Source organism: Salvelinus namaycush, chromosome 27 (genome assembly GCF_016432855.1).
Source record: "Salvelinus namaycush isolate Seneca chromosome 27, SaNama_1.0, whole genome shotgun sequence".
NCBI classification, from domain to species: domain Eukaryota; kingdom Metazoa; phylum Chordata; class Actinopteri; order Salmoniformes; family Salmonidae; genus Salvelinus; species Salvelinus namaycush.
Window position 1 is genome coordinate 12,920,852 of NC_052333.1, and position 14,447 is coordinate 12,935,298.

The 14,447-nt window shown below is 49.6% G+C and overlaps 1 protein-coding gene across 1 annotated transcript in view; it reads left to right on the forward strand.

The window, feature by feature from the left end:
- The first annotated feature begins 10,552 nt into the window (after nt 1-10,552).
- The window catches only part of LOC120022758 (stathmin-2-like), a 9,762-nt gene continuing 5,867 nt past the window's right edge, over nt 10,553-14,447 (forward strand). The window contains exon 1 of the mRNA XM_038966751.1: nt 10,553-10,571. Within this exon, the coding sequence (XP_038822679.1) occupies nt 10,553-10,571 (19 nt within the window). The remainder of the gene's footprint in view (nt 10,572-14,447) is intronic.

The following is a 14,447-nucleotide window of genomic DNA, read 5'->3' on the forward strand; positions in this document are numbered from 1 at the left end:
TTAAAGTCAGGTTGAAGTTAGTTGTTGAGGTGAGTTAGGATGAAATACGATTCTATTTAAACCTTTATGACTAAAAACTAACCAGGAGACTGAGGGGTGCTTATCTAGCTGAGCTCCTTGATCTCCTGTTCTGTGAGAAGGGCAACCTGTGTGCCTGACAGTGATTTGAACACTCCTGATAATTGCAATTGCAAAAGATTAGTTCACAGTCTCACTGGATGATTACATTTACATTTAAGTCATTTAGCAGACGCTCTTATCCAGAGCGACTTACAAATTGGTGCATTCACCTTATGATATCCAGTGGAACAACCACTTTACAATAGTGCATCTAACTCTTTTAAGGGGGGGGAGGGGGGGGTTAGAAGGATTACTTTATCCTATCCTAGGTATTCCTTAAAGAGGTGGGGTTTCAGGTGTCTCCGGAAGGTGGTGATTGACTCCGCTGACCTGGCGTCGTGAGGGAGTTTGTTCCACCATTGGGGTGCCAGAGCAGCGAACAGTTTTGACTGGGCTGAGCGGGAACTGTACTTCCTCAGAGGTAGGGAGGCGAGCAGGCCAGAGGTGGATGAACGCAGTGCCCTTGTTTGGGTGTAGGGCCTGATCAGAGCCTGAAGGTACGGAGGTGCCGTTCCCCTCACAGCTCCGTAGGCAAGCACCATGGTCTTGTAGCGGATGCGAGCTTCAACTGGAAGCCAGTGGAGAGAGCGGAGGAGCGGGGTGACGTGAGAGAACTTGGGAAAGTTGAACACCAGACGGGCTGCGGCGTTCTGGATGAGTTGTAGGGGTTTAATGGCACAGGCAGGGAGCCCAGCCAACAGCGAGTTGCAGTAATCCAGACGGGAGATGACAAGTGCCTGGATTAGGACCTGCGCCGCTTCCTGCGTGAGGCAGGGTCGTACTCTGCGAATGTTGTAGAGCATGAACCTACAGGAACGGGTCACCGCCTTGATGTTAGTTGAGAACGACAGGGTGTTGTCCAGGATCACGCCAAGGTTCTTAGCACTCTGGGAGGAGGACACAATGGAGTTGTCAACCGTGATGGCGAGATCATGGAACGGGCAGTCCTTCCCCGGGAGGAAGAGCAGCTCCGTCTTGCCGAGGTTCAGCTTGAGGTAGTGATCCGTCATCCACACTGATATGTCTGCCAGACATGCAGAGATGCGATTCACCACCTGGTTATCAGAGGGGGGAAAGGAGAAGATTAATTGTGTGTCGTCTGCATAGCAATGATAGGAGAGACCATGTGAGGATATGACAGAGCCAAGTGACTTGGTGTATAGCGAGAATAGGAGAGGGCCTAGAACAGAGCCCTGGGGGACACCAGTGGTGAGAGCACGTGGTGCGGAGACAGATTCTCGCCACGCCACCTGGTAGGAGCGACCTGTCAGGTAGGACGCAATCCAAGCGTGGACCTTGCCGGAGATGCCCAGCTCGGAGAGGGTGGAGAGGAGGATCTGATGGTTCACAGTATCAAAGGCAGCCGATAGGTCTAGAAGGATGAGAGCAGAGGAGAGAGAGTTAGCTTTAGCAGTGCGGAGCGCCTCCGTGACACAGAGAAGAGCAGTCTCAGTTGAATGACTAGTCTTGAAACCTGACTGATTTGGATCAAGAAGGTCATTCTGAGAGAGATAGCAGGAGAGCTGGCCAAGGACGGCACGTTCAAGAGTTTTGGAGAGAAAAGAAAGAAGGGATACTGGTCTGTAGTTATTGACATCAGAGGGATCGAGTGTAGGTTTTTTCAGAAGGGGTGCAACTCTCGCTCTCTTGAAGACGGAAGGGACGTAGCCAGCGGTCAAGGATGAGTTGATGAGCGAGGTGAGGTAAGGGAGAAGGTCTCCGGAAATGGTCTGGAGAAGAGAGGAGGGGATAGGGTCAAGCGGGCAGGTTGTTGGGCGGCCGGCCGTCACAAGACGCGAGATTTCATCTGGAGAGAGAGGGGAGAAAGAGGTCAAAGCACAGGGTAGGGCAGTGTGAGCAGAACCAGCGGTGTCGTTTGACTTAGCAAACGAGGATCGGATGTCGTCGACCTTCTTTTCAAAATGGTTGACGAAGTCATCCGCAGAGAGGGAGGAGGGGGGAGGAGGGGGAGGAGGATTCAGGAGGGAGGAGAAGGTGGCAAAGAGCTTCCTAGGGTTAGAGGCAGATGCTTGGAATTTAGAGTGGTAGAAATTGGCTTTAGCAGCAGAGACAGAAGAGGAGAATGTAGAGAGGAGGGAGTGAAAGGATGCCAGGTCCGCAGGGAGGCGAGTTTTCCTCCATTTCCGCTCGGCTGCCCGGAGCCCTGTTCTGTGAGCTCGCAATGAGTCGTCGAGCCACGGAGCAGGAGGGGAGGACCGAGCCGGCCTGGAGGATAGGGGACATAGAGAGTCAAAGGATGCAGAAAGGGAGGAGAGGAGGGTTGAGGAGGCAGAATCAGGAGATAGGTTGGAGAAGGTTTGAGCAGAGGGAAGAGATGATAGGATGGAAGAGGAGAGAGTAGCGGGGGAGAGAGAGCGAAGGTTGGGACGGCGCGATACCATCCGAGTAGGGGCAGTGTGGGAAGTGTTGGATGAGAGCGAGAGGGAAAAGGATACAAGGTAGTGGTCGGAGACTTGGAGGGGAGTTGCAATGAGATTAGTGGAAGAACAGCATCTAGTAAAGATGAGGTCAAGCGTATTGCCTGCCTTGTGAGTAGGGGGGGAAGGTGAGAGGGTGAGGTCAAAAGAGGAGAGGAGTGGAAAGAAGGAGGCAGAGAGGAATGAGTCAAAGGTAGACGTGGGGAGATTAAAGTCACCCAGAACTGTGAGAGGTGAGCCATCCTCAGGAAAGGAACTTATCAGGGCGTCAAGCTCATTGATGAACTCTCCAAGGGAACCTGGAGGGCGATGGATGATGGATGATGGTGTATGAGCCAGGTGTGTGTGAAGTGCATCTATTTCAGTGTCCCTAAATGACCATCTGATACTCATTCACCCATTCCTAAAGAGGTCCATTATAGTCAAACAGTTACTCTGGGGTGTCAGGTGGCTGGGTCCTCATGATTATTTTGTTGATTATTTACCCCAAACAGTAGTGCCTTAGCCCCTGTTATCTATGGAAACACCATACATTTTCCATAAATAGCCCCCACAAGTACTTGTCCAGTGGTGTCTGTGCTATTGATCTCAGTGATCAGTGTCCTATATTTCATATATGTAGTAGCGATACAAAACAGATGAACACTGATACTCATATAATTATAAAGAGACATTTAAATCTATTTTCCCCACAAACCTTTGTTCATGATATGTACAGTATTACTCTGACTTCTCTATCAGCAGCATGCCTGACTCTGAATTAGCTCTAGAATTGTTCTCATCTATTTTAATCTCTCTGGCAGACTAACACACTCCCTTTAAATGCCTCAGAGTAAAAAATATAACAAGTTCTTGGTTCTGTATAGAACTTCAGATCTTTTAACACATAAGAAATCAGGTCTGGGCCAAGGCTAGAAAAACTGACTCTGTAGCTGATTGGCGGCTTTTCAGTCAATTGATAAATAGATGCTCTTCCTCAATCAAGAAAGCTAAATCTACTAGCTACTTTCTAAGTTATATCAAATCAAATCAAAGTGTATTTATCACGTGCGCCGAATACAACAGGTGTAGTAGACCTTACAGTGAAATGCTTACTTACAGGCTCTAACCAATAGTGCGAAAAAAAGGTGTGTGTGTGTGTGTGTGTGTGTGTGTCTGTGTGTGTGTGTGTGTGTGTGTGTGTGTGCGTGCGTGCGTGCGTGCGTGCGTGCGTGCGTGCGTGCGTGCGTGTGGGTAAGTAAAGAAATAAAACAACAATAAAAAGACAATTGAAAATAACAGTAGCAAAGCTATATACAGACACTGGTTAGTCAGGCATATTGAGGTAGTATGTACATGCAGGTATGGTTAAAGTGACTATGCATATATGATGAACAGAGAGTAGCAGTAGCGTAAAAAGAGGGGTTGGCGGGTGGTGGGACACAATGCAGATAGCCCGGTTAGCCAATGTGCGGGAGCATTGGTTGGTCGGCCCAATTGAGGTAGTATGTACATGAATGTATAGTTAAAGTGACTATGCATATATGATAAACAGAGAGTAGCAGCAGCGTAAAAGAGGGGTTGGGGGGAGGCACACAATGCAAATAGTCCGGGTAACCATTTGGTTACCTGTTCAGGAGTCTTATGGCTTGGGGGTAAAAACTGTTGAGAAGCCTTTTTGTCCTAGACTTGGCACTCCGGTACCACTTGCCATGCGGTAGTAGAGAGAACAGTCTATGACTGGGGTAGCTGGGGTCTTTGACAATTTTTAGGGCCTTCCTCTGACACCGCCTGGTGTAGAGGTCCTGAATGGCAGGCAGCTTAGCCCCAGTGATGTACTGGGCCGTATTTATTACCCTCTGTAGTGCCTTGCAGTCAGAGGCCGAGGAATTGCCGTACCAGGCAGTGATGCAACCGGTCAGGATGCTCTCGATGTTGCAGCTGTAGAACCTTTTGAGGATCTCAGGACCCATGCCAAATCTTTTTAGTTTCCTGTGGGGGAAGTGGCTTTGTCGTGCCCTCTTCACGACTGTCTTGGTGTGTTTGGACCATTCTAGTTTGTTGTTGATGTGGACACCAAGGAACTTGAAGCTCTTAACCTGCTCCACTACAGCCCCATCGATGAGAATGGGGGCGTGCTCGGTGCTCCTTTTCCTGTAGTCCACAATAATCTCCTTAGTCTTAGTTACGTTGAGGGATAGGTTGTTATTCTGGCACCACCCGGCCAGGTCTCTGACTTCCTCCCTATAGGCTGTGTCGTCGATGTCGGTGATCAGGCCTACCACTGTTTTGTCGTCTGCAAACTTAATGATGGTGTTGGAGTCATGCCTGGTCATGCAGTCGTGGGTGAACAGGGAGTACAGGAGGGGACTGAGCAGGCACCCCTGGGGAGCTCCAGTGTTGAGGATCAGCGTGGCAGATGTGTTGCTACCTACCCTCACCACCTGGGGGCGGCCCGTCAGGAAGTCCAGGATCCAGTTGCAGAGGGAGGTGTTTAGTCCCATGTTCCTTAGCTTAGTGTTGAGCTTTGAGGGTACTGTGGTGTTGAACGCTGAGCTGTAGTCAATGAATAGCATTCTCACATAAGTGTTCCTTTTGTCCAGGTGGGAAAGGGCAGTGTGGAGTGCAATAGAGATTGCATCATCTGTGGATCTGTTTGGGCGGTATGCAAATTGGAGTGGGTCTAGGGTTTCTGGGATAATGGTGTTGATGTGAGCCATTACCAGCCTTTGAAAGCACTTCATGGCTACAGACGTGAGTGCTACGGGTCTGTAGTCATTTAGGCAGGTTGCCTTTGGGTTCTTGGGCACAGGGACTATGGTGGTCTGCTTGAAACATGTTGGTATTACAGACTCAATCAGGGACATGTTGAAAATGTCAGAGAAGACACCTGCCAGTTGGTCAGCACATGCCCGGAGCACACGTCCTGGTAATCCGTCTGGCACCGCAGCCTTGTGTATGTTGACCTGTTTAAAGGTCTTACTCACGTCGGCTACGGAGAGCGTGATCACACAGTCGTCCGGAACAGATGATGCTCTCATGCATGCCTCAGTGTTGCTTGCCTCGAAGCGAGCATAGAAGTGATTTCGCTCGTCTGGTAGGCTCGTGTCACTGGGCAGCTCTTGGCTGTGCTTCCTTTTGTAGTCTGTAATAGTTTGCCCTGCCACATCCGACGAGCGTCGGAGCCGGTGTATCTCAGACTGTTGGTGATCCATCTGTTTTGCTTTTTGTGTTTTGTGTTTGCTTTTTGTGTTTTGTGTAATTGATATGGATATGTACAGTGTAATTGATATGGATATGTATTGTGTAATTGATATGGATATGTACAGTGTAATTGATATGGATATGTACAGTGTAATTGATATGGATATGTACAGTGTAATTGATATGGATATGTACAGTGTAATTGATATGGATATGTACAGTGTAATTGATATGGATATGTACAGTGTAATTGTTGTTTATTGATGTGTTCATGCAGGGTTCATCTGCATAAGAGATCATGGTCTCAGCATGACTCCCTGCTTAAATAAAGGTTTAAAATTAAATTTAAAACACTTAAATAGCAGAAAAAGTCACATGAATTCCACATGTGAAATGAACGTAATCACATGTGACTTTTCCTAAGAGTAAACAAACAAAAAAAGAGCATATCCATTTATTATAAAGTTTGCTTTTGTTTTCCTAATTCATAGCCCACTCTGGTTGATGGCTGAAGTGAAGGTCTTGTTGGGAACTAGTAAAGTAATTGTCTGCTGACATCAAGCGATTGAAGAGGGAACATTGTGGAGAGGTCATTCACAATACGATTTTGTCAGATAGGCCTACTATAATATTCGGGAAATGGAAAAGGAAAGGGGGATACCTATTCAGTTGTACTGTCACGGCAGCCTTCCCTCTCTTCACTAAAAGAGGGGGTGAAACAGGGATCGGACCAACACGCAGCGTAGCCAGTGCTCAACATGTTTAATTAAACAAAAACAGTGAACACTTACAACGAACAAAAAATAACAAAGTGTGGCAAACCGAAACAGTCCTATCTGGTGCAGAACACAAACACAGAGACAGGAAACAACCACCCACAATCCCCAACACAAAACAAGCCACCTATATATGATTCTCAATCAGGGACAACGATTGACAGCTGTCTCTGATTGAGAACCATATTAGGCTGGACACAGAAACAGACAAACTAGACACACAACATAGAATTACCACCCAGCTCACGTCCTGACCAACACTAAACAAGCAAAACACATAAGAACTATGGTCAGGACGTGACAGTACCCCCCCCCCCCGAGGTGCGGACTCCGAACGCACCCCTAAAACTCAAGGGGAGGGTCTGGGTGGGCATCTGTCCGCGGTGGCGGCTCCGGCGGTGGACGAGGACACCACTCCACCACTGTCTTTGTCCCCCTCCTTAGCGTCCTTTGAGTGGCGACCCTCGCCCCCGACCATGGTCCAGGAACCTTCACCAAGGCCCCTCCTAAATATAGACAACTCAGGACAGAGAGGTAGCTCAGGACAGAGGGGTAGCTCAGGACAGAGGGGTAGCTCAGGACAGAGGGGTAGCTCAGGACAGAGGGGTAGCTCAGGACAGAGAGGTAGCTCAGGACAGAGAGGTAGCTCAGGACAGAGGGGCAACTCCGGACTGAAGGACAGCTCCGGACAGAGAGGCAGCTCCGGACTAGAAGGCAGCTCATGACTGGAAGGCAGCTCATGACTGGAAGGCAGCTCATGACTGAAGGGCAGCTCATGACTGAAGGGCAGCTCATGACTGAAGGGCAGCTCATGACTGGAAGGCAGCTCATGACTGGAAGGCAGCTCATGACTGGAAGGCAGCTCATGACTGGAGGGCAGCTCATGACTGGCAGGCAGCTCATGACTGGCAGGCAGCTCATGACTGGCAGGCAGCTCATGACTGGAGGGCAGCTCATGACTGGAGGGCAGCTCATGACTGGAGGGCAGCTCATGACTGGAGGGCAGCTCATGACTGGAGGGCAGCTCATGACTGAAGGGCAGCTCATGACTGGAAGGCAGCTCATGACTGGAGGGCAGCTCCTGACTGGCTGGCGGCTCCGGCAGCTCCTGACTGGCTGGCGGCTCCGGCAGCTCCTGACTGGCTGGCGGCTCCGGCAGCTCCTGACTGGCTGGCGGCTCCGGCAGCTCCTGACTGGCTGGCGGCTCCGGCAGCTCCTGACTGGCTGGCGGCTCTGGCAGCCCCTGACTGGCTGGCGGCTCTGGCAGCTCCTGACTGGCTGGCGGCTCTGGCAGCTCCTGACTGACGAACGGCTCTAGCGGCTCCTGACTGACGAACAGCTCTGACGGCTCGGGACAGACGGGCGGCTCTAATGGCTCGGGACAGACGGATGGCTCAGATGGCGCTGGGCAGACGGATGGCTCAGATGGCGCTGGGCAGACGGATGGCGCTGGGCAGACGGATGGCTCAGATGGCGCTGGGCAGACGGATGGCTCAGATGGCGCTGGGCAGACGGATGGCTCAGATGGCGCTGGGCAGACGGATGGCTCAGATGGCGCTGGGCAGACGGATGGCTCAGATGGCGCTGGGCAGACGGATGGCTCAGACGGCGCTGGGCAGACGGATGGCTCAGACGGCGCTGGGCAGGCAGGCAGCTCAGACGGCGCTGGGCAGACGAGCAGTGCAGACGGCGTTGAGCAGACGAGCAGTGCAGGCGGGGTTGGGCAGACGGCCGACTCTGACCTGCTGAGGCGCACAGTAGGCCTGGTGCGTGGTGCCGGAACTGGTGGCACCGGACTGGAGACACGCACCTCAAGGCTAGTGCGGGGAGCAGGAACAGGGCACACTGGTTTCTCAAAGCGCACTATAGGCCTGGTGCGTGGTGCCGGAACTGGTGGTACCGGACTAAGGGCACGCACCTCAGGGCGAGTGCGGGGAGAAGGAACAGTGCGTACAGGGCTCTGGAGACGCACAGGAGGCTTGGTGCGTGGTGCCGGAACTGGTGGTACTGGGCTGGAGACACGCACCACAGGGAGAGTGCGTGGAGGAGGAACAGGGCTCTGGAGACGCACAGGAAGCCTAGTGCGTGGTGTAGGCACTGATGGTACTGGGCTGGGGCGGGAAGGTGGCGCCGGATATACCGGACCGTGCAGGCGTACTGGCTCCCTTGAGCACTGAGCCTGCCCAACCTTACCTGGTTGAATGCTCCCCGTAGCCCGACCAATGGGAGGTGGAATAACCCGCACTTGGCTGTGTAGGCGAACCGGGGACACCATGCGTAAGGCTGGTGCCATGTACACCGGCCCGAGGAGAGGTACTGGAGGCCAGATATGTTGCGCCGGCTTCATGGCACTTGGCTCAATGCTCAATTTAGCCCGGCCAGTGCGGGGAGGTGGAATAACCCGCACCGGGCTATGCACACGTACAGGAGACACCGTGCGCTCTTCCGCATAACACGGTGTCTGCCCGTACTCCCGCTCTCCACGGTAAGCATGGGAAGTGGGCGCAGGTCTCCTACCTGACTTCGCCACACTACCCTTTAGCCCCCCCCCCCCCCCCCCCCCCCCCCAAGACATTTTTGGGATTTCTTCTCGGGCTTCCTGGCCAGCCGTGTTCCCTCATAACACCGGTTCCCCTTCTCAGCTGCTTTCGCTCTCCTAGCTGCCTCCACCTGTTCCCATGGAAGGCGATCCTTACCAGCCAGGATCTCCTCCCATGTGTAGCAACCCTTTCCGTCCAATACGTCCTCCCAAGTCCATTTCTCCTGGTCCCGCTGCTGCTGCCGTTGCTGTCCGTTGCTACGCTGCTTAGTCCGGGTTTGGTGGGTGGTTCTGTCACGGCAGCCTTCCCTCTCTTCACTAAAAGAGGGGGTGAAACAGGGATCGGACCAACACGCAGCGTAGCCAGTGCTCAACATGTTTAATTAAACAAAAACAGTGAACACTTACAACGAACAAAAAATAACAAAGTGTGGCAAACCGAAACAGTCCTATCTGGTGCAGAACACAAACACAGAGACAGGAAACAACCACCCACAATCCCCAACACAAAACAAGCCACCTATATATGATTCTCAATCAGGGACAACGATTGACAGCTGTCTCTGATTGAGAACCATATTAGGCTGGACACAGAAACAGACAAACTAGACACACAACATAGAATTACCACCCAGCTCACGTCCTGACCAACACTAAACAAGCAAAACACATAAGAACTATGGTCAGGACGTGACATGTACAACTGAATGCATTCAACTGAAATGTGTCTTCAGTATTTAACCCATCCCCTATGAATCATTACAGGTCTCAATTCTGGATAGGATACTTTATCATGCAATCACAAAGGCATAGGAAGAAGACGTGTTACTGTGAAGCAGAAGGCCATTTAGCCACTACACTTATAGCCTAGATATAATTGTATTCCAATAAATACGCTAGTGAGTGGCATTAAAACATCAATGTCAAAATTTCACAGATCAGCCTATGTGTTACCTTGTAATTATGTCACACACGAAACATTAGGCCTATACATTGTGGTCAAGTTACGTTTCATTTACCTTCAACGTCTATTTCCATTAAGTTAAGCTATTAGTAGGCTGCCTCTCTCTGATACCGTTTCAGCACCATGGACAAGAGCCATTAGGACCGATTCCATCTCTGACAGTACTTTTTTACGGGAGGCACCATTAGAGAAAACAAAGAGGGATAACACCCACCCCGTCACCTTTCATAGGGGCAATTTGAGCTATCCTACACACAGGAACATTAGAGGAAAAAGCGACTGTCTCTTGCCTAGGAAATGCGCGTCAGGGGACCGCGGTAGCCAATCTGCTTGAGCACGTATAGACGCTTGTAATTCACCAGCCCCCTTGCTGTCTCGCGCAGTGCTCTCTTTCCCCACACAGCAGTGTTCTTGCTGACTCAGTGCCTTGCTCCCTTTTCTCGCCAAGCACCGACCAGTAACTGCGACGCACGCTCCCTCCAGTAGCCTATAGCCCACTTCAGCAGCACCAACGCCGCACAAACCGACAGACATGGCTAAAACAGCAATTGGTAAGCTAACGATGTACCGTTATTTATCTGTGTTTTGGGGACGAGTTGACAGTCACAGAGCATTGGGTGGTGATTCTGCATGAGGCTGTAAGGATGCTGTGTGAGCATGCAGCGGCGACACCCTTGGCACAAAAGACTGCCAAGCATTTATTAAAGGGAGCGGTCAAAGTCTGTCGCACGTCAACAAATATTGTAGTTTTAAACTTGCAAATGGATGCAATCATTTTGCTTGTGTTTACATTGAGCCTGAACTGTACGCATTTGTTTTTCCTTTCATTCTATATCAACAGGGTTGATTGATAATAGTGGGCTACAGTTTAGGATTAAATAGCCCAATAACATTTTATTATAGGGATATTCAATCTCCCTTTTTACATTGTGCGTAAAGCGAATACATAGCCTAGATTGAAGAAATCCTATGGACACATTTGCTGTAGATTATTCGAGCAGGATAGGCGCTCTTGTGGATGCTGGCTGCCGCACCTGCCGCTGTAGACTAACACATGCTCATACAACAGCATAATGCAGAACGACCGCACCCAACATCACGGTCTCTCTCTCTCCTCACCAGCCCAGAGCAGAATTAGGCTAAACCTTTACACATATTATTATAGGGACTGGGCTACTATTTATTATAATCGTATGCTCAATCAAGTTGAATGATAAGAGGAATGCATGAGAATAAATGAATCTCTAGCCGCACACTTTACATCTGAGCTAAAGCTGTCAGGTGAAGAATTACGACTTGCAATGAAAATGAATGGTCGTTTGCGGCATTAGATTTTTTTCTCTCGAATCTTTATGGATACTAATCATATAGTCACATTTATTCCTAGTGGCCGATGATTGCCCTGTCATTCAATTTATGATCTAAACATGTCTATTTGGTTATATGGAGGAATGGATGGAAGTGAAATGTGTCATCATATTCCGGCAATTTCATGCCTGGTCTTGATATAATTTTTATTGCATGGCTAGGCCTGATTTGCTTACAGCCAGTCATGATAAATGTTTTAAGATATTTGGGAGCATAAATAGTATAGACCTATCCAAGATTGTCTAATGCTTAATGGAGCACTTTCATGCGGATTTGGGGCCCTTTGAGTGAGTTGAGACCCGTCTCTATGGCGACGACGATCAAGGGACTACTTGTATTCAGGATGACTAGGTCGGTGATGGATGGGTGGATGAGGGTGCAGACAGAGAGCAATACATTTAACTGTGTCAGGTCCTGGTGTCTGCTTGCACCTGCAGCGGGCTGTTTCGTTATGTCTCGGCCTGGCCGCATAGCTGTTAGTTATGTTTTTATATTTTATTATTGAGTTGTAGACAGACACGGGGCGAGTGGGATGGGCCAGACACCCGGGGCACATGATCGTCATAGACCTCGTCAGTGGGCGCAAGGGCAGGCAGGGCCGTAGGCCGGATCAGTTGAGGTTTGGTTATGTACCATACTGTCAATGACAGTGACTGTAATAGAAATAGAAATGTGTCCTTGCTGTTTATAGAAAAATTCAATAAGAATATGTTGCCTACAGCCTGGGATCAACGCATTTTTAGCAGACAGACAGGCAGAAAGGCAGGCAGACAGACAGGATATTTGACAGTTGTGGGCGACATACACAGCTTCCTCCCAATGGCATATAGTGGTAGGCCTATTAAATGACAAGCCAAAATTCAAATGTATGCTCTCTGTCCACTTGGCTACTGATTTGGCTAGGGACATCAAACATGCTTACGTTAACGTACATTAAGATCCTTGTTAATTTATAATATATACAGGGCCTACTGTGTGATCTCTCAGATAAGCCCATGATTTAGGTGTGGCTATCAGATATTCCCCATTCTTTGTGTTAAGGGGCCAAAGCTTTCTGGGACAATGGCGCCCTCCAGAGGTCATAGCCTCTGCAGTGTCACTGAGTGCATCCCTGAACCCAGTTCTGCCTGAGTCACTCCTGTGACTCTTGTTGCCATAGAGCTGTATTCATCACTTCTCAAGACCCATCAACAGTTGTAGAATAAAATGTATACGAATTAAGCAAAAGCTGAAATCAAATATCTCAGCCAGAGAGGGGAGGCTATCATCAGCAATGTCTCTCAGTTAAAATAATAATTGTATCCTAATCAAATCAAATCACATTTTATTAGCCATATGCGCCGAATACAACAGGTAAAATAATAATTGTATCCTAATCAAATCAAATTTTATTAGCCATATGTGCCGAATACAACAGGTGTAGACCTTACAGTGAAATGCTTACTTACGAGCCCCTAACTAACAATGCAGTTTAAAAAAATACGGATAAGAATAAGAAATATAAGTAACAAGTAATTCAAGATCAGCAGTAAAATAACAATAGCGAGACTCATATACAGGGGGGTACACGGTACAGACTCAATGTGCGGAGGCACCGGTTAGTTGAGGTAATATGTATATGAAGGTAGAGTTATTAAAGTGACTATGCATAGATGATAACAACAGAGAGTAGCAGCGGTGTAAAAGGAGGTGGGGGGGGGGGGGGGGGGGGGGGGGAGGGGGGGGCAATGCAAATAGTCTGGGTAGCCATTTGATTAGGTGTTCAGGAGTCTTATGACTTGGGGGTAGAAGCTGTTTAGAAGCCTCTTGGACATAGACTTGGTGCTCCGGGTACCAACTGCCATGCAGTAGCAGAGAGAACAGTCTTTGACTAGGGTGGCTGGAGTCTTTGACCATTTTCAGGGCCTTCTTCTGACACCGCCTGGTATAGAGGTCCTGGATGGCAGGAAGCTACACTCTGTAGTGCCTTGTGGTCGGAGGCCGAGCAGTTGCCATACCAGCCAGTGATGCAACCAGTCAGGATGCTCTCCATGGTGCAGCTGTAGAACCTTTTGAGGATATGAGGACCCATGCCAAATCTTTTCAGTCTCCTGAGGGAGAATAGGTTTTGTCGTGCCCTCTTCACGACTGTCTTGGTGTGCTTGGACCTAGATGACATTAGGTCTAGATGACATTACACTAAATAGGGAACATGACTCCTTGGGTGTGGTTATTAAAAAAAAAAATTAGGCTCAGGCTTATTGGTCTGTTGTTTGCATTTCAGTGTTCAACAATGCATACTAATGTCTGAAACCTCCCTCGCTGATAATATCCTCCACCTACCATCCCACTCAACAGCCCATTTCCACTGTAGTTCTCCATTAATGCTGTAATTACACAACTGATTATATTGTCGTCTAGAGGCTGGGTTGTAAACTAAATGATGAGCTTCATCCAACACACACACACACACACACACACACACACACACACACACACACACACACACACACACACACACACACACACACACACACACACACACACACACACACACACACACACAGTCAGTCCAGTCAAGCTGCTGTTTTAGCTTATTGGGCCCTCAAGACCTGTAAGGCCCCAGTATTGGGTTAGGTAGGAGGGATGCTTACGGACAGAACAGGACAGTAGAACAGGACAGTATTGGGTTGGGGTGGAGGGATGGGCAGAACAGGACAGTATTGGGTTGGGGTGGAGGGACGGGCAGAACAGAACAGGACAGTATTGGGTTGGGGTGGAGGGATGGGCAGAACAGGACAGTATTGGGTTGGGGTGGAGAGACGGGCAGAACAGAACAGGACAGTATTGGGTTGGGGTGGAGGGACTGGCAGAACAGGACAGTATTGGGTTGGGGTGGAGGGACGGGCAGAACAGGACAGTATTGGGTTGGGGTGAAGGGATGGGCAGAACAGGACAGTATTGGGTTGGGGTGGAGAGACGGGCAGAACAGGACAGTATTGGGTTGGGTATGAGGGACGGGCAGAACAGGACAGTATTGGGTTGGGGTGGAGGGACGGGCAGAACAGGACAGTATTGGG